General features: G+C 56.0%; 1 protein-coding gene across 4 annotated transcripts in view; it reads right to left on the minus strand.

The window, feature by feature from the left end:
- Positions 1-20,439, minus strand: part of KATNIP (katanin interacting protein) — a 193,454-nt gene that overhangs the window by 17,790 nt on the left and 155,225 nt on the right. For all 4 annotated transcript variants that reach the window (XM_058710268.1, XM_058710266.1, XM_058710270.1 and 1 more), the window contains 5 exons: positions 15,467-16,346; positions 8,572-9,297; positions 7,536-7,741; positions 5,557-5,635; positions 471-648 (listed from right to left, as the gene is read on the minus strand). In XM_058710268.1, the coding sequence (XP_058566251.1) occupies positions 471-648; positions 5,557-5,635; positions 7,536-7,741; positions 8,572-9,297; positions 15,467-16,346 (2,069 nt within the window). The remainder of the gene's footprint in view (positions 1-470; positions 649-5,556; positions 5,636-7,535; positions 7,742-8,571; positions 9,298-15,466; positions 16,347-20,439) is intronic.

Raw genomic sequence — 20,439 nt, forward strand, 5'->3', positions numbered from 1 at the left:
CCCGGGGACCTCCATTCAGAGGGCTGTGCCACTCAAAACTAGTCTGGGTGCGGACGGCTGGGTGGCTCAGTCAGTTAAGCGCCCGACTCCCCATCTCTTGATTTCGGCTCAGGTCATGATATCATGGTTCATAAGATCAAGCCCTGCATCGGGCTCTGCGCCGATGACACGGAGCCTGCTCGGGATTCTCTCTTTCTCGCTCCCCCCCTCTCTCAAAATAAATAAGGAAACCTCAAAAAATACAGTAAAATAAACTGGGAAGACCCACACCTCACGGGGTGGCAGGAAGGTGGAAGAGGGAACGCTATTTCATGTCTGAATCTGGAGTCTGAGAGACAGAACAGATCCGCACCAGCTCCACGCCTGAGCGTGAGCGACCCCGCCTCTCGGGGGCCGAAAGTGGTCCACTGCTCGTGGTCGGAGGGGATTGCTCTGGAAGTCGCCGCAGGCGGCTTCTTACAGACACTTACTTGTCCAGGGTCCGGGAGTCATCGGCATACTCAGGAAGGTCGTTCAGGTCCCTGGGGGAGGCGGAGATCTGGTGCAGGCTGATGGGCAGCGCCTGGCCGTCCTTGCCCACCACTTCCAGGCCTGTGAGCCCCAGGTAGTGTGGGTCCCCCCAGGAGGCAGTGAAGTTCAGCTGAAGGCCTGTAACAGGAGGAAAGGCGGCCCATGAACGCCAAACATTCCGGAGGAGGCTCCCAGACGGAGACGGGAAAAGGGATGACCTTCAGCCTCTGTGTTCTACCGCCTTGAAAACCCAGACTCAGATGAAAGGGCCTTCAGGGTGGGCTCTCCACCTTTCCTCTTAGTGACCCTCAGGCCTGGGACACCGCTGATGTTCTGGAAGCGTCTGCAGGATGACTGGGCCAGTGTCGTGTAAACCTGCACATAGCCCTGGATCCTTTCTCCACTCATCCATCACGTTGCCTAACACCGTAGCGGGGCTTCCCGCTAGGGTGATGCTTGGCCAACAGGCCTCGTCCATCTGGCTTCGACCTACTTGTCTAACCTCCTCTTACGACAGGGAGCTGGGCTCCACCCAGACTGTCCGTCACTCACATTTCCATTCCTGTCTCCTGTCACGGGGCCTTTGCACATGCTGCTATTGCTGTCTGGAACTCACATAGCCTAGTCAACGGGTGCGCATCCTTCAGATCCCAACTCACTTCAGAAGCCCGCCTGACCCCGTCAAACCTCCATCCGCAGCCTGCCGTGTCACTGTGAATTTCCATTTCCCTGCCCTGGCCACCACTGTGATCTTGTGACCGTTTGGTAAACATCCGTTTGCCCTGCCGGAGGGTTAACTCTCGGGGTGAGCCACGACCCACGATGACACCTCCATCCTTTCGCCCCTGCCTCACCCGGGCTCCATCATAACCCTTTGGACGTGACCTTCTGGGGTCCTGGGGCAATACGGCCCAGGTGAGTCACCCGTTTGCCCCAATAGCTCAAATCGAACGAATCCTGACCAAGGTCAGGCCCCAACAGGTAGGTGGCTGGAGCTTTTCTCTCCTAACTGGTCTCCCGTTAGAGCGGGGCGCCCTTCTGGGGAGGCCGCGTTCAGAGGGTTCACACTCTTCTGCAGCTTTGACAGGACGCCCGCGCTGTGGTGCTGGGGGAAGGCCGCCTGGACGTCCCGTCCAGCTCAGCTCAGGTGCGGAGGCGGAAGCCCGGGGAGTCCGCAGGACACGCTGGGAAGTGGGGCCAGGCCACGCAGTCTCCCCGGAGCCCCGCTCCCTCGCCTACCAGCCTATCATTTCCAACATACGCGCTGCAACTCAGCCTCAGATCCCGTCTGCTCTCCACGGTGCCGAGGCAGCCCCGGGGCATCTTGGCGGCAGACGGCAAAGCCGGGTGACCTGCATGGTAACGGGCACGTCCTAGCTTCTCACGGCACCGACGGCGTGCACCGTGACCACAGGCCCTTTGCCATGAGACTTGGCTGCTCCTCCCGTGCGAAAGCGGGGGTCTATCTCTGCACGGCTCGAGTCTGGGTCATGTGACCTGCCGTGGCCAGCGGGGGCACGTAAAGCACACGTGTGCACTGGGGCTTATCCCTTGGGCGTCCTGCCGCGTGGAGGAGCCGGGCCGACCCAGTCTCCCTGCCCCTCCGGCCAACAGCCTCCCAGCTGCCGGACGTGTGAGCGAAGACGCCCTAGACCATTCGGCCGCCGGCCCACCTGCCGGCTGACCAGCAGGCCCAGGAGAGGCCGGCCGAGCCAGCCCACGGGAGGACTGCCCAGCCAGGCCACGGAATTATGAGCCCCTCACGGAGAAACAGGGGTCGCGTGAAAGCCACTGAAGCCTCGGTTGGTTTGTTCCGCAGCAAAAGCTAATCGATGCGCTCCTTTGCATCGCGAGCCTGTGCTCAAATGTCGTCTCCTCAGAGAGGCCTCCCCCGACCACACGAGCCCCAAAGGCGCCCCCATCACTCTCCGCTTTGTTTTCTGCCACGGCGCTTGCTGCCCGACCGCGTGGTCTACATCTGTTTGCTTAGAGGACAGCAAGGCCACTGGCTCTGGGACGGGAGCCAGTGTGATCTGTGGTTAGGACCAAGTGGTCGAGGGGGGCAGTGGAGGAAAAGGAGGTCAGAAGGTGGGGCAGGGGCTGGCTTACGTCCTGAAGTCTGGATTTTCTTCTCCCTGAGATCAGAAGCCACTGGAGGGATGGACTTGGAATTTTTTTTTTTTTTTAATGTGTATTTATTCTTGAGAGACAGAGAGAGACAGAGTGCAAGCGGGGGAGGGGCAGAGAGCGAGGGAGACACAGAACCTGAAGCAGGTTCATGGCTCCGAGCTGTCAGCACAGAGCCTGACGCGGGGCTTGAACCCCTGGACTGCGAGAGTAGGACCCAAGCCGGGGTCAGACACGTGAGCCACCCAGGCCCACTTGTGCTCCCAAGAGGCAGTGTGCACGGAGGCGGAGGACACAGTGGATTTGGATGAGGGGATCACCGTGAGACAGAAATGCCACCTGCCCCCAGGGAAACAAGACAGGGCTCCCCAGCCTCTCCCCGGACGCCCCTTGGCTTGCCTGGCACGAGGTACTACTCGGACATCTAATTTGGGGTTGCTCCAAAGGCGCCCGCGCTCCTGTTTGAGCTAATATTCACGCTCCACATTCATTTTCCTCTGGTGTATCAATTAGTATTTATATAAATGGAAATTAATTTTGTTATTTCTCTCCCACATTTCAACTCTCTCAGCTACTTTCCTATTCATCACTGCTGATATTTGCAAAACGCCCCAAATTAGTGTCATCTGCAAATTAGCAAGTCATATATCCCCTTTCAAAACATTAATAGGATTGGCCATATTTACCAACCCCAGCGCACCCCCCCGGGTCACGTTATCAAAGCTCTCTCCACTTGCGCAGGCTGGCGAAGTGGGTTTAGGATTTTAGAGACAGCAGGGAAAACAAAAATGTTCGGGGAAGAGAGACTCAGAAATTGCAGGGCTCCGAAAGGGCAGAGGATGCTTGGTCAGGACGCTCTTCTCCCGACCAAGTAGAGAAGCAGGAAAATCACACTTTCCCTACAGCAAGAAGGGCTCGGAGCTCTACTCTGGGGCAAAACTCTCAGAGGGACTGAAATAACATTTCCAAGAAAGGTCAGAAGCTGGTTGGGCAGGAAGGACATTTACAGACAGCATCTTCGGGGAAATCATCAGATGAAGGGGACAGTGGCTGCTTCGGGCCAGCCTTCCTTCCTTCCTTTTCTGGCTTTGGCATTCTGACCTCTCCTAGAACACTGGGGGGCTGACCGCTCACCTCTGGCTTCAGGGATGCGCCTCTGACCCAGGCTGCACGGAGTTTTCCATCCCACACCCCGACTCCCTCCCCGCTGTGGTGAGCCCCGGTCATTGGTTTATGGATGGGCACGTGACCCAAGCCAGGCCCAGGAGACATGATTCTGGAACCGCTGTTGGACTCAATGGGAACAGAAACTCTCATTTATCTGGGTCTGCCGGGCAGAACGGGAACGTAAAGCCAGAGCTTCCAGAAGCTCTTGGGTGGCCAGGGTCTGAATGGGAGAAAGAGAAGAGAGAGTGAGACAGGGCAGAGAGCGGGAGGGAGACACCTAGGCTAGATGAGGTCATTCGCACCCTTGAATCCGGCTGTGCGGACGGAATGAGAACTGAGGGTTCAGTGAGATGACACAGGAAAGCCTCAGCATGGTGCCCGAACGGGGGACAAAACCAAGCCCCAGACCAGGCTCTCGCCTGCACTAGGTTGGTTCTAAAAAATTCTCTGCTGTCAGTTGAGAGAGTGTTCTGGAATGTAAGGATGTGCGGGGATTCAAAGGGAGGCATCTTCCCCTTCTAAGAGGAATTCGTCTTTGTGCAGTGAGCGGGGGAGAGCTGGCTCTTGCTCGGCACGTGGGCAGGCTTCCGGGGGGGAGCTGGGTGTGGCAGCAATGCCCTTGAGAAGGGGGCGCGGAGGATGCGGTGGGGGCACAGCCGGGTCCCAGCCCAGGACCGCAGGGCTCATTCCTCCAGCGGAGGGCAGAGCTGACGGCTCACAGCTGAGTCCTCCCACACGCGCTGCCCTGCGCCTTGCCGCTCCCCGCGTGTCCTGACACCCGTAGATACGGGTGTATGAGGCCCGGTCCCCTCACTCAATGCAGGACAAGTCCAAGGGGACTTCGCGGCTCCACAGCTCCCCGTGCAGCTGGCAGAGGCCCCGAGGTGATGGCATGAGGCCTGGCCCCTCCTTCTGCCTGTCCTGCTCGCTGCCCTCCCTCAAGAGGGAGTCCAGCTGGTGTGGCTGCAAAGGACTGACCGCCAGGGCCTCCTTCATGGGGGACAGGGAATGGGACCAGGAGGGAGATTGCTCAGCCAGGACCTTGGGCCTGAAGATTCCCCAGGACGCAGCAGAGGTGCTGGTGGGACGCACACAGAGTAAGGGAGGAACTGGCTGGAAGGGTGAGGGGGAAAAGAAGAGGGAACAGACACAGTGAAGCCCCGAGGGGGTTTGCTCAGAGGCCACAAACTGGCACCCCGCTGGCTGGATATGCAACGGGCGTTCCGTTTGGCTCATGCGCTATTTACAAATAGCACAAAATTAGTCCACCAACGCTTAAAAAATCTGGAGACTTCACATAAAAATCCAGACTTCTCAGAAGACCTGGGACCCTGGGCCAGGATTCCTGCCACTCCCGCCCCACCTGGAGCAGGGAGGATGCAGATTCCCTGTGTATGAGTTTGAAGGGACAGCCCAAACCACCGGACGACAGATGCCTTGGGTCTCTTCTCGCTCTTACGTCTGCTTGTCCTATGCTTTCTGGGCTCCCGCTGCAGCCTCCTGGGTCAGGGCCACAACTAACACATAAGGTGTCTGCATGCAAGATGCAAAAGTGCGCTTCCGGAAAAGGCCAACTGCAGACAGGTACCCCCTTCTGTGAAATGATGTGGCTCCATCCACGGCTTGGCCTCTCTGTGCAGTGTACAACCTGCCCAACCGTCTAGGGAATCCCTGCCCCAAGTGGCCATGATTGCCCCGGGGCCCCTGACAGTCCTCCTTCCACCGGACATCGTCCCAAGAGAGGATACTCACAGATCCCATGGTAGATGCCTGGCTCTGGGGTGGTTACTTCAGGGACAGGCGGACTGAGTGGTGGCTCCAGCTCCGGGACCTACACACGGGTTGGGGGAGAAGCAGAGAGGAAGAAGGTGATTTTGTGATACCCGCACAGCTGGCTAGCCTTTTTCCCAGATACTGCTGTCCACGGGGATCTGTGCCTTTTCTTGCATGTTCTACCATCGTGGAAGCTCTGTGACTGGTAACATGGGCAGCCGTCATGTGTCTGAGTCCTCACGAACAGCTCTTTCTGGTTGGGGAGGAGTCTGATGCCACCAGCTAAAGTGATCAGATTTTTCTGGAATAGGGAAGGACCCAATAAATGTTTACTTAGGGTGCTGGAGGGAGGAGGGGGAGAGGAGGATCAGGAGGGAGGGATGAAGAGAAGGAGAGTGAAAAATTTCAACCACAGAGAGTGGTTCTCAGCCTCGGGGCCTGGGCATCTCATTTTAAAAATGGTTATTTATTTATTTTGAGAGAGTGAGCATGCGCGTGTATGAGCCGGGGGAGGGGCAGAGAGAGAATCCCAAGCAGGCTCAGCATAAAGCCCAGGAACAACCTACTGGATCCTTCGGCCCAGCCCCTAGACAGAGCCTCTTCAGGCCCTTTCCCGCCTGGCTGTGGGGAGGAGAGTGGGGAGGGTGGCCCGCCAGGAGCATCTATGACACCGAGTAGCTTCGGGTCACCAGGGAAGGTCGCTGCCCTGTTCTCCACCCTCCCTGAGCCTCCTGGGACGGCTCATAGAAGGTTTGAAAGCATTTCCACTTAGTTGCCAATAGGTTTTAATTGGGGCAGTTTACATAAAACCCCAGGTTTCTGGCTTCTCTTGAAAAAAAAAAAATCAGGACAATTATCAAGATGAACCGGCAACTCCTGTCTCCTCCTGACCTTGCCAGGCCCCGCCTTCTGTCCTCTGGATTCCAGCGGACCCCTCTCCTCTCCCCCACCCTCTGTAACCATCTCCTTTTCCCCCTTAGGGCCTCAAGAACATCCCTGGGGACGCTGGTTCTTTGGATCGCTGGTCCTTCACTTGGACTGACCCTTTCCCTGAAGGTCGTCTTTCATTTCTGAAAAAATTGGTTTATGAGTTTAAAACACATACCCTGGAGTTACGTCTGGGTGGCTCAGTCGGTTAAGTGTCGGCTCAGGTCAGGATCTTGCAGTCTGTGAGGTCGAGCCCTGCGTCTGGCTCTGTGCTGACAGCTCAGAGCCTGGAGCCTGCTTCAGATTCTGTGTCTCCCTCTCTCTGTCCCTCCCCTGCGTTCTCTCTGTCTATGTCTCTGTCACTGTCTCTCTCAAACATAAATAAACATTAAAAAAAAAAAAAACTTAAAAAAAAACCAACACAGACTTTGGAGTCATACATTCAAGTTCAAGCCTGGTTACTCTCCTGCTGTGTGCCCTTGGGCAACTCACTTAACCTGTCTGAGCCTTGGTTTCTTACATGGGGGTTTTAATGGTCTCTACCTGGTTAAGCATAGTATACACAGTGCTCCACAAGATCACTCTACGTGTGTGGGAAACAATCGCTGGGATTATCATTATTTTAATTCTAAGTCTGCCCATTAAGAGCGTTTCTAGTCCTTTCCGTCAAAAACAACAGTGAGTGATCAAAACACAACCCGAAGCAAAAATTCCCCTGAGACTGCCAACCTCTAAATTACAGAGACGACGCAGGACCGCTTTCTCCTAGCTTTGATTAAAATTTGAATACTTTCTTCACTCTGGTTTAAAAAAAAAAATAAAAAAATAAAAAATAATTAGAAAATGAAATATGACACACAGGGCCAAACAATGAAGTAGAAAAATGGGAAATGTCAAAACAGTAGCACCGGCAGCTTAAAGGCTATCTATCTTCATTCTTCCTGTTATACCCGGAGTTGGGAGAAGAAATCCCTCTGGGGGTGCCCCCTGCCCCTACCCGCACCCCCCCCCCCCCCCCCCGCCAGTCCTACCCGGTCCTCAGCCCATGAGCCGGCCTGGGTGTAGGGCCTCTCCTCCCCCTCGCTGTCGGCGGTGCTCGGCCTCCTCAGCGTCTCCCCACTCTGCAGGCTGCAGGGACCCTCCACGTCCACGTCAAATGTCTCATCAGAACAGAATATGGCCTCCAGAATGTCATCGTCGGTCGTGAATAAGATGGTGTCTCCAAAGTGCTCTGGGGCTGGATGGGTCACAAGGAAGACAGAAGAGTCAACTCACCCCAAATCCAAATAGTTTGTAGACCGGGAACCCAAACCCATCAACCTTTGTGCTAGAAAATCCCAAACCACCCACCGTCCCCGATTTGTGTAAGCAAACCTCATTATTTATTATGCACCCACTGCAAATGGGATTCCCATGGCCTAGATCAATGAAGGGATCTAATCTAAGGAGGGTCATGGTGATCGGTCCTGAAGTAGGTAATGTTTTTAGGTGTGGGCGAGGCATCCTGGCAGGATGCTGTTGGGACCCCCACCCAGATCCCTGCCGATCCTTTTTTGGGGGGCTGGAGGCTTGCCTGGAAGGGCGTGGGAGTGACACCCCCAAACCGGGGAGCCTGCAGGGTTCCAAAGCTCTTCTGCTTTGCTTTCAGGAAGGACGGACTTTGCAGTTTAAGCTCCAGAGCTCTCTCTGGGATCGGGCTGAGGCTGGGCTTCTCCCAAATCGTATCCTTGCCTGGCTTCCCCTCATTCCTATCCTGTCTCTCTCCTTGGACCACAGGCTCTCCTGGGAGCACCCCCTCAATAAGTCGCTTGCAGAAGAACTCCCCCTTCTCCGACTGAGGCTCTAGGGAAGCTGAGTGGGGCCAGCGCCCAGGGGAGGCATTTAAATGAGGTCAGCTCACCCGTGCACCCCCGCACACCCCCGTGCTGCAAAAGGGGAGGAGTGGGCCAGGCCTAGGAAGAGGAGAGACCCATCTGTCACTGGAGAGCCAGGGTCTTTAGTGTTTCCTCAGAGCCTCAGTGGGTGGCAGGTAGAGGCTTCCAGAACATTCTTACAGACATACTGTACCTCCTGTCAGGGTCCCCGAGGCCTTGGCGATTTCTCCTTTGAAGATGCACTGCGAGTCTAACAGCATGGTGATGTCCTTCACGCCACGGAAGGAGTGTATCCGAGATTTATTGTAGTTCCAGATCCGGATCAGGGCGACCTGGCAAGGGTGCACGAAGTCTACGGAGATGGTGTGGGGCTTGCCCAGTGTGAAAGGGGCCAGCCAGACGTGCATGTCGTCCTGGGTCCTGTTCACCCCGTCGATGAGGTTGGTGACCACGCGGGGGTCTTTCCCGTAGGCCGGTAAAATATTGATGTCGGGGGGGTCGGCTTGAATGTTCGCGATCTGCACCGGCTCCCCGTTGGAACTGAATATTTCTATTCCGTTAAGGCCGACATAGTGCCTGTCCCCCCACGTCGACTTGATGTCGATGACTAGGCGCTGTCCGTAAGGCAAGACGGGGATTTCAAAGTCACTCGCGTCGTCCGTCTCTATGGGACTGTCTTCCCGGCCTCTCCTTGGCCCCAGCTTCTCCTCCTTCCACGGGGGCGGCTGCTCGCCGTGCCGGCTGACCTTCTGCTGCTGCAGGAACTCGTCCAGGATGTCCCCCTGCGGCTCCATGTTGGAGATGCGTCCCCGGTGGGAGCGGTCAAAGGCACTGAGGGAGTCCCAGGACTCATGCAGCGTGTGTTCCTGCTCACTGCACCACCGGGGTCGTAGCGGCGTCTCGGTGGACCGGGCGTCTTCTGGAAGAACACAGGAGGGTGAAGCCCCATTAGTGCCCTGTGTGCAAGCAGGGACCTTTACGGACTGTCTCACCCAGGGGCTCTCGGCCAGGTGGGGTCGCCCTCGGGGGTGGGGCGGCATTCTAGAGATCAGTGGGGTGGCTCTTGGGGTCTCAATGCCTAGAGGCCCTGCTGGCCTTTGATGGGTGGGACCAGGATGTTAATATCCTGCCCTGTGCAGGACAGTCGGGGCCTCCTGTCACATGCCACATTCAGGTTGGTAAAAAATTGGCGATGGTTACTCAAGTCTAGAATCTGGCTGTTTTACAAAAAGCAAAGTATTTTTCAATATACTTTGAATTTTTTTTTCTTAAGTTTATTTATTTTGAGAGACAGAGAGAGAGAGAGAGAGAGCACGTGCACAAGCAGGGGAGAGGCAGAGAGACAAGGAGAGAGAGAGAAGCCCACGCAGGCTCTTCCCCGTCAGCACAGAGCCCAACGCGGGGCTCGAACTCACAAACCACAAGATCATGACCTGAGCCGAAACCAAGAATCGGATGCTTCACCAACTGAGCCACCCAGGCCTCCCGATAAGACGCTTTGAATTTCCTAAGGCAACTGCCATGCAAATCGAGGGAAGACACTCTGTTGTGTGACAACCTTTGCTGGAAATCATCCGGCGTGTCAGACACTCACAGGACGGGCGGGGGGTCACGCCACCGCCAGTCGCGCCTGAGTCAGCAGCCAGGGGGTCTGCTCTGAGCCTGTCACGTCACGTGACTTGGACAGCGTCTTCAAAGACTGCCTAACGGCAGGTGGAACACTCGTGAAAGAACGCTGAGTGGGAAAAAGCCAGACCCGCGACTGTCAGATGCAGCAGTCTAGCACGGGCGGTGTGCGCCAACGTGTTGCCACGATCCTTTCTGGGACAGGAGTAGGAAGGGCTTTTAGCTTCTTTGTCACCTGATCTTCCGAGCTCCCTGGATGTGTTATTTTTATAACCGGGAGAAGGTGCTATAGAAACCGCCAACAACACAGGTATGTTACAAGCAAGGAATTTCCTTCTGTGCGTGGCTAGGTTGGCTTCCAGATCGGAAGCCCGCGCGTCCCCAGCACACGGAGAACACAATCGGGCCCTCAGAGGCGCGCTCCGAAGGCTGCACTCTCCTCCTCGCAGAACAGAAAGGGCCCAGCGTGCGCACTAAGCAGCGGCCCTGCCCTCGCGGCCACGCCACGGCTAACTGCCATGTAAGGGTGTCATTCTGGGAAAACAGCAGCTGATGACACTGACGTTCTGTTTTTTCTCCTTTCATATCGGACGGTGCCCGGCACTCCATTTTCTGCCTGTCTCCTAGGGGGCCCGGCTCCATCGATTATCCCCTCTCTCCAGAACCCTCAATCATCTCTTCCCCACTGGCACCTTGCCCTCTCTCCGCCTGCAGATGCGCATAAATCTCTCCCACCCGAAAGAAAAAGGAAGCCAGACCTGATCTCATGACTTCCTCCAACCGCCCCCCCCCCCCCCCCCCGCCCCACTATTTTCTCCTTCCCTTTGCTGCGGCCACTGTGTTCTTTCTCCCTCAAGCCCTGCAAGCTGGGGCCTCTTTGTGGAGTTGCTGTTGGGCTCACCCAAACCCCGTTTGCCCTTCTCCTGGTTTTCCTTTGGGGATCACCCCGCCTTCAGGCCATGACTGACTCCAGATGAGGCAAATCCCGACGGTGCCCTTCTAGGCTGGGAAGGGAACTATGGAGAGAGGGGGGCTCACTTTGAAGTAGCTCTCCTCTGGGGCGCCTGGGTGGCTCGGTTGGTTGAGCGTCCGACTTCGGCTCAGGTCACGATCTCACAGTTCGTGGGTTCGAGCCCCGCGTCGGGCTCTGTGCCGACAGCTCGGAGCCTGGAGCCGGCTTCGGATTCCGTGTCTCCCTCTCTCTCTGCCCCTCCCCCGCCCATGCTCTGTCTGTCAAAAATAAAATAAACATTAAAAAAAAATTTTAAAGTGGTTCTGTCTGCTGCAGGATATCGGAGGTGAGCGTGCAGTGCCGCTGGACAGCTTGCTGCGCTGTGGGGGAGGGGGGGCTGCCTGACAACGAAGCCAACACCCGGGGACGTGAGCCAGGAGATGGAGAGCCCCAATGACATCATCTGAGCCCCTGGATCCAGCCAAGCCTGAAGCCAAACCCCTGGTGGCTTTCTGTCCCTTGCCTCCATAGGAGTCCTATAATTCCCACGACCCTCCCCTGCGCTGACTTTCTGCCCGTACACGATGACTCCGTGCACTCGATCTCTCCTCAGTCCTCATGCCCCACATCCCAGGCACAGCTCCTCCGCTTGGCGGTCCCTCCTCGCCCGCTCAGGAGCTTTGGCACTTCTGCTGCTGCAGCTGTCAGCCTCCCCACGCCCTTGCCCTGCCCCAGGCCTCGGCCCCCTCCGGTCCTCCTCTCTGGCCTCACCCAGCCAGCTCCCGGCTGCCAGGCAGGCACCGCTCGATTTTCTGCATCAAGTTCTGGCTTGTCTCCCCCGGCCACCACCGTCCAGTTCCAAAGACCCCTCGGAAGGCCGAGACGTGTCCATTCTGTCACTCCAAACTCCATGTGCCTCAAAGGGAATTTGTCACCAAACCCTCCAGCTGCCACTGTCTCTACCGTGCTGGGAAGCATCTGACTCCTCACCATGCCGCCACACCTCATACCTTCCTCCCTGACGATCAGCTCCACCGTGCCGGCCTTTCTGTTCCATGGACACCCCAAGTCTCTTCCTGCGTATCCTTGCAGTGTCCTCTCCCAGGAATGCTCTTCTCCCAGATCCCCACGTGCCTGCCCATCTTGTCCCCGCCTCCTCCTTTGCCCCGTGCCCCAAGTGTGTCTCATAGACCTTGGCGCACGTAAGTGCTCAGTTCATGTTTGCCAGCACAGGGACGGCTGGCTGGTGTCATCGTCATGCAACCCCTGGGTTCAGGCCCGGAGCCGAGGGACCCCCCCAGGGACCCCCCCCCTCCGCCCCCGGCTTCCACCTGTCAGCTCTCCTGCACCTGTCCTCTCCCCTCCTCATCTGCCATCAAAAAAGACCCTAGGAGTTTCTTCCTTCTTTTCCTCCAGGCGCAAGGCTTAACATCTGGCAGAAGGAACTTTCCATATGGATCGTCATGACATCAGTTTATTGTGATTTGATTTCCACTGACTGAAATGAATGGCCTGGGGGTTGGTCTGCAAGCGCGCGGAGGAGAGAGAACGGACGTCATGTGTCAGGGACTCAGCCTGTGGTTCTCGGCCTGGGTGGCCAAGAAAGGCAGGACTCTGCCCTCACTCTGCGTCTGCGTTCCCGACTTACTCTCCTCGAGATGTACGCTCTGGGTTTCGAACGCAGAGACGTGCAGGCCTTCACCTGGACCTCTCGGATGTGACAGCAGGCTGGCCCACGTTTCCCTCTGTCTGGAGAACACGCGGTCACTGCTCCCCGGGAGTTGGGGAGCTGCGGTGATCCGCGCTTTGTCGTTGTCAACCTCCCCGCCCACAGCCCTGAACGGACACCACAAAGCTGCTGCTGCTTTCAAGTGCAGTCGACACAGTCTTGGGGGGGCGGGGGGTGGGGTGGGTACCCGTATGAGATGGCGGGTTTAAGGTTTAAAACTACCTCTTGGCGGAGGGACGTAAACATGGAGCGCGGAGTTCTAAACCCGAGCTTAGGAAAATCAAGGGCACCACCGTGGGGTATGGGCTGATTGTTACTAAAACGGGAAATGAAAACGAACGTAGACACGACACAGCCATACGCGTTCAAGGTGAACAGCCTCCAGCCACAGCCGATTGGGCCAAGAGCGGTCACCTGACCCAAGTCGACCAATCAGCGGCTCCCGTGAGACTTTGGGAGCCACAGCCGGAAACCGTTGCTCCCGGGCGGTGAGGCCGTTGCCCACCCCCAGGAAAGAGCAGGGGCAGCTGACCTCATGAGGAAGAGTGAGGGAACGTGGCAGGGGCAGGGCCCGGCAGCCCCGGGGAGTCGCGGCCACGTCTCCTGGGTGCACGCCGGCTTTCCGGAGGGTCAGTGCTCCCACCGGGCAGAAGTGATTTGGTTCCCCCATAGCCAATGGACCCCTGATGCGGACCCTTCCAAGATGTGGATGCCATTATAATGAGAGGCCCCGTCAGACAAAAGGATTTCCAAGCTCTGTCTTTCGGTGACACCATGACTCCAGTCCCAGGGAAGAACTCGGGCGGTCATCCATTCTACAAGCGTCGTTGGAGGGCTCTGCCTTGCGCCTTTCCTGAAGGGCACGGCTGTGGGATTCGGCTCTACGTAATGGGTAATTTAAAATTTCTAAGCAACTTTCCTTTTTAGCATGACTGGCTTAACAAGCATTAAATCTCAAGGGCCCGGTTCTTAATGTGTCATTGAGCCAAGCAGTGAAATGCCTGGAAAGAAATTAAAATGAGAGAAGAATCTTCTGAACGTGGACAAGTCAGAATAACACCCATCACCTCGGAGCTCCCAGAGGTTGTGCGGGGTCTGTCTTACCAGGAAGGCTCCGCAGTGCCCGGCTCTCCCCGGCCGGGGGCGCTGCGGAGGTGGGGCACCAAAGGGGTGGTAGTTTGAGGCACGGATGCTGGAGCAGGCTGGCCTGGGTTCAAATCCCGCTCTAACCCTCCCTGGCTGCGTGACCTGAGGAGAGTTTCCTAAACCTCACATTTTCTTTATCTGTAAAATGGGGCTGGCGTGAGGAGAAAATGAGGATCATTTGAGTAACGTGCCTGGACGAGAGGCCAGCTTAACACACACACACACACACACACACACACACACGTCAGGCATCCAGCCACGGCAGTTCCCCTCCCCCACTGCAGAGAACCCACCACGTGTCAGGCCCCCGGGGCCCCTGACACAGATGAGACACGGCCCCTACCCTCAAAGAGCACCCCCACATCTGCTCTGCTCTCCTCCCTGACACCCAGTCTCAGGGTTAACTCCAGGTGGGGGTGGGGGGTGGGGGGAGGAGCTCTGGAAGAAGGGAGCCCTTCGCCCACATGGAAAGGCACCTTGAGTCCGAGGGACTTGCCTGAGTGCCCCAGGTGACATCGGGGGTCTAAAAGAGGCCACCGATTCTCTGCATGTCTGAGTGTAGACGTGGGCTGAATGCAGACCTTTGGGGTGTTGTTGTTGTTGTTTTTTAAGTGTATTTGAGAGAGCGAGTGGAGGAGGGGCAGAGAGAGAGGAAGAGAGAGAATCCTAGAGACTCAATCCCACGAACCATGAGATGGTGACCTGAGCTGAAAGCAAGAGTCCAAAGCTGAACTGACAGAGCCACCCGGGGGCCCCCGGGGGCCCCCGGGGTCTGTCTTCTGGACAGTAACAACCGACATGTCGACCTGATTCGCTAGGAAATAGATTCCCTGGCTTTGCACACAGATACACCAGGAGGCAGAATCCCGGGGTGACGGTGATGAAGCGCAACAGCTCACACCTTCCGGGTGCTTTTTTGCGCCCGACGCTGCACACGTATGACCTCATTTTATCCTCCCACGGGGATGGGTGTTACTGGTGCCATTTTACAGATGAGGACACTGAGGCTCAGAAAGTGGACATGCCAGGCTCTGTAAGTCCCAGCCCCGAGGTACCAGAGCTCCAAGTCGCAGTGGCTGGATTCAAATGGTTCGACTTGTAGCTGCTATGCTGCCCGCCTTCCCAGTAGCCAGATCTGAGTGCAAATAGTCAGAAACCCAGTCTTCGGCACCCTCCTTTCAGACTGCTCACGTATAATCTACTGCGAAGTTGACAAAACAGGTGAGTCCTCCCAGGAGATTTTTTTTTTTTTTTTTTGACCCACCTAGTGGTTTAAAAATAATATCAATCAGTTGCCAATGTTGAAAAATAATATTGTACATCTCTGATTTCTCTTCAAAAAAGGAGAAGGGAGGGGCGCCTGGGTGGCTCAGTCAGTTGAACCTCTGACTTCTGCTCAGGTCATGATCTCGCAGTCTGTGAGTTCGAGCCCCGGGTCGGGCTCTGTGCGGACAGCTCAGAGCCTGGAGCCTGCTTCTGATTCTGTCTCTCAATCTCTCTCTCTCTCTCTCTCTCTCTCTCTGTCCCTCTGAACCCCCTTGCTTTGCAGATGAGGAGGCCCTTATCTGGGGTCCATGGAGCAAAATGGTATCATGGGGACAATGGCACCCGGGTCAGACCGCTTCTCGAGCTTACCTCTGCTGGTTGGCTGGCCATCACTGTGACCGCTGCTGAGGGCATCCTTCCTCGGGCCCCTCCTCCCACTAGCAGGGCGCTCTCTGTTGGAGGGCTGGTTAAAGATGTCAAAGTCGTCACAGACGTTGGGGGTCACCTTCTGGGCTCTCTCCCCAGCGATGACATTCCAGCTGCTTGCTCGCCCTTGCTCACGCCTGGGGCCTTTATCCCCGATTTCAGCCTCTCTAGGACCCTCACCCCTGGCGCCAATGACGTCATCAGACGGAAGCCCGCCTTCCCGGTCCAGTGGCTTCTCGGGACTCAGCCACAGGGGTTTTGGCTTCCTGCCTCCCTGCTTCCTGCCCTTCCCCGCGGTAGAAGGTTGCAACCAGGAGGGAGTTTTTGCTGGTGGCTCGGAGACTTTTCTGCCTGTGAGGTTTTCCAGCTGTTGGATCAGAGAGGGCTCTGGGTCCAGGGCAGGGCATTCCACAGCCGGGCGGAGGGGAGGAGGACGGGGCACGCCACCCATGGAGGCTGGCATCGGGGCTGGGGCTGCTAATAAGCTCGTGTCTTCGTTTAACTTGGACGAATTGTCTTTCGTGCAATTGGGAGGATTCATCTTTTCGCCAAATAACTTTCCTTGGGAAGAAACCTTCACATCTACCGCTGCTCCGGCTGGCTGTGAGCGGGCCCCATCTGTGCCAGCCGTCTGGCGGGCATCTCCGCCTTCTCCCGAGGGGGCACCCACGGTCCTCTCCATTCTTTCCTCCTTCTTGTTTTTCTGGCCAACCAGGACGCTCAGGTCAGCTGGGCCCTCTCCACCTCCTTTGTCTAACGTGCCATCAAAGATGAGCTTTTTATTGACATAAAGCTTCATGTGCTTGGCACCAATGTCAAGATCCTGAAAACACAAAATTTAACAAAATGAAGCTGTGTGGCACCAGGCTGACGTATCACATTTTGGAAGCGGAAGATCAAAAAGAAAAATGTGGAATGCTGGAAACGCAAGCTTTAAAAAAACCATAGCACCGGGGATGTTAAATAAGGCTGGTGTCATTTCTGTGTGAACTGTTACATACTTTATAAATCAAAGGACTTTCACAAAGAGACGGCCCCAATTGCTGCTTTCTCACCACTGCTCCCTGCTGGGACATTGGTAATAGCCTGCTAATTGGTCTCCCTGCTTCCTGTCTCTTGCTGCCTCCAACCTCAACTTCACATTGCCAGAGTTCGTCCTCTACAAGAGCAGGTCTGGCCCAGTCACTCCCCTTTCCAAAATCGTTCTTGTTTTTCACTGCCTATTCTTTAATATATGGTTCCTGGGACCTCTGTGTCAGGAAAGCCTGATGTGCACAGGAAACGCAGAGCCCCTGGTTCCACAGATATCATTTCAGGTGCCCTGAAAGCAGAGCCTGAGACAAGGGTTGAGTACAGGTTGCTTATGTGAAAGCTGTTCCCAAGAGGGAGTTGGGAGAGTAAGATAGGGCAGGAGAAAACCCCCCAGTGTTTTTCTGAGCCGGTCCCGGCTGTTGTGCACATGGTGTTCCACTCTACTGGGGCCCTCAGAGGAACCCGCAGAACACAACTCAGAAGTATCCCTCCCAAGGCGGGAGGCTGGGGTGTTTGTCCACTGACCCCCTTCCCCGCTGTTGAAGGCTGCCCCTGGGGGCACTGACTCCCCACCACACAAACTGAGGCCACTGGGGCTTTGGGATCAGGCCCTGAGCAGAAAGGCCGAGAGATCTGGGAGCACTGGAGGCGGTGCCTTGTCAGCATGCCCGGGGACCGTCCCACCTCAGCTGCTATCGGAAGGCGGGGGGGGGGGGGGGGGGCAAGGGGATGTGGTGTGGTGCTGTGCTGGTAACACGTTCTCCGGACGATTCCTTGGAAGGTGGAGAAGCTCAGGCCGATGGGATGAATTCCGAACTCCTCGGCATGACATATGTACAGTAACCTTCACAGAAGGATCCCTGGCTTAGCCTTCCCGTCTCCTCCCCACGACACTCATGCCCTGCCTCACACCTCCTCCTGCTACCACCCCGACTGTCCATTCCTCTTTACAGCAAAACTCTTTCTTTACAAACAGCTTTATGGGGTGCCTCGCTGGCTGAGTCCGTGAAGCGTCTGACTCTGTTTCAGTTCAGGTCACGATCTCGCGGTTCATGAGTTCGAGCCCAGCACCAAGCCCTGTGCTGACAGCGCGAAGCCTGCATGGGATTCTCCTCTCTGCCCCTCCTCTGCTCTCTCTCTCTCAAAATAAATTTTAAGAAGAAAATTTAAAAACAGCTTTATGAGAGAATACATACTTCATATAGTAAACCATGCGTGTTTAAAGCATACAGCTTGGTAAGCTTTAACACCTGTATACGCTGCGTATCAGCTCCGCAGTCAAGCTAAGGAACACATCCATCACCCCCAAATTTCCTTGTACCTCTTTGGAATCCTACCCTCCCCGCTTCCCCTCACCCCCAGGCAGCCACCCGTCAGCTTTCTGTCACTGCAGATTACTTTGCATTTTCCTAGAATTTTCGTATAAAAGGAGTCCTGCACTATTTGGGCTGACTTCTCTGACACAGCATAACTGAGGTTCCCTGTGTTGTGTGAATTAGTAGTTTTATTCCTTTTAATTGCTGAGGAGTGGTCCGCTGCAGGGATGCCCCACAATTTGTTCAGTTCTGAGGGTCACTGTCACGGCTGCTCCTCCCCGCCTTCCCTCTTGGCCTTTGCCTCCACCTCTACGTGGTCCCCTGCTTGGCAAGGGCACCAACCGCTGGGGAGGGGTGAAGCCTCCTTGTTAGTCTGGGACAATTGGGATTTCCTCCTGTTGTCCTAGTGCCATCACTCATAAAGTCCACTTTCCACCCTCTGAAGTGTCCCGGTTCGGACAGTAAATTGAAGGGTCCAGCAGGCTGCCGGATCCCCTGGGAGATGTGCAGTCCTCAGTTGGGGCAACGGCTTACTCCCCTTCGGTAGATTTCCTTACCAGGCTCCTGGGCCCTGCGCTCCCCTGGTCTCTCCCCTGCTTCCAGCTCTCACCGCTGCAGCCCCGGGCTCCTTGTTGATCCTCCTCTTCGGCTGCCCCAGGGCTCAATCCTAGGCCTCCGGATTCCTCTGCACCCTTTCACTAGGTGGTCTCATCCAAGCCCATGGCCCTAAATACCATCATCACGTTGATGACTCCCGATTATTTCATTTACATTATTTTTATTTTTTGACTCCTGATTATTTTAATCTCCAACCCTGAACTCTCCAGCAAGCCAAGTGACCGCATGACCTCTCTTCTGGGATATCCAACAGGTGTCCCAACCTTAACATGCCCCAAACAGAGTCCTTTCTTTTCTTTTGGAGAGAGAGTGCACAAGTAGGGGGTGGGGGGAGGAGCAGAGGGAGAGAGACAGAGAATCTCACGAGGGTTCCACGCTCAGCATGGAGCTCGACGCAGGGCTCGATCCCACAACCCTGGGATCACGACCTCAGCTGAAATCAGGAGTCGGATGCTCAACCAACAGAGCCAGCCAGGCGCCCCTGCCCCCCAAAGAATTCTTGATTCCTTCTTCCCAAACCTGGTCTTCGCCCATCTTAAAAACGGTCAGGGGATGCCTGAACCTCGGAGTCCTGATTCCTCTCGTTCTCTTATGTCACAAGCCCCCAGGGGCTCCCTCCAAAACCCCTCCTGAATCTCGGCCTTCTCGTCTCTGAATGTACTGCTGTCCCCCAGCCCATGTGGTCGCCATCCTCCCTGAGACAATGACCACAGCCTCCTACCTGGCCTCTGCTTCCCCCCTGCTGTGCCTGTGCCCCCCCCCCCCCCCCCCGCAACACAAACACACTTGATTGTCTACACAGCAGCCAGGGGTTTTTTTGTTTTGTTTTGTTTTGTTTTTAAGTAACTTAACAGGTCATGGCAACCCCCTGCTTAAAACCCCCTAGCAATTTTCCACTACACAAAGAATAAACTCCAGTGCCCTTCACGGGCCGACGAGGCCTATGTGATCTGGCCCCTGCGGACCTCTGCCCTGGCTCCTATCACATTCTTCCTCCTCCCTCCACTCCCAACACACAGGTCTGATGGCTGCTCCGTCATCCCGAAGGGCTCACGGCCACCTTGGGACCTGTGGGCTGGGCTGGAGCAGTCTCGTCCAAGATACCTGCAAGGTGGGCTCTTCCTTGTCCCCAGAGAGATCTTCCTGCCCCTCTCTCGAGCCCTCACCCCATCCGGCCCCCTGTCTCTCCCATCGCCCTGTTTGATTTCCTTCCTGTCTCTGAAATGGTCATGTTCATCAGCTCTTTAGCTTAGCTACGGTCTCCCCCGCTCAGACTCCAGCCCCAAGACAGCGGAGGCCCTGCCAATCCCATCCCAGGGCCCAGCAGGTACCTGGCACACGGCTGGCACTCAACACTGACTTTGGAACTAAAAGTGCCCAAACGCAGGTACTTTTCTCCAGGATGGCACTGTTCTCGGACGACGTTCTGAGAACAAATCTGATCGGAGAAAAACGGCGGCCTGTTGTTTCACCGCTGGATCATTTTCCACCTCGCTTTGGCTTCTGATCTGCCTTTGAGGTACGGGATCTGAGACCCCAGGGGTGTCCATCTACGCTCATTCCCCGCCCTTTGCCTTCCGGAAGCGGGGCAAGTAAGCTCTAACTAAATTTCTAGTTCACCAAGCTACTGCTGCAGAGGTTCCGCAGCAATTTAGAACGAGGGGCCCTCAAGCCCATGTTATACCACAGGAATCCGGCTTCAATCATCCAATTGCAGGATGGCAGGCTACTATTTGCCGACTGTCAGAAAAGTCGATTCTCAAACCACTCTTTTACATGTTTATATGGATGTGTTCTCTGTTTAGCGGAGGCACAGAGCAAGCGCGTGCTGGGAATTAATCAGGAAAGAGCTATTCGAGGAGGACAGCACGGGCAGCTTCAATGACTAGTTCTGCACAATTACCACCACGGAAACATCTGGTGAGACAGAAACTCTCATTGCAAGAGGGG

This window comes from Neofelis nebulosa, chromosome 18, assembly GCF_028018385.1.
Source record: "Neofelis nebulosa isolate mNeoNeb1 chromosome 18, mNeoNeb1.pri, whole genome shotgun sequence".
In the NCBI taxonomy this organism is placed as follows: Eukaryota; Metazoa; Chordata; class Mammalia; order Carnivora; family Felidae; genus Neofelis; species Neofelis nebulosa.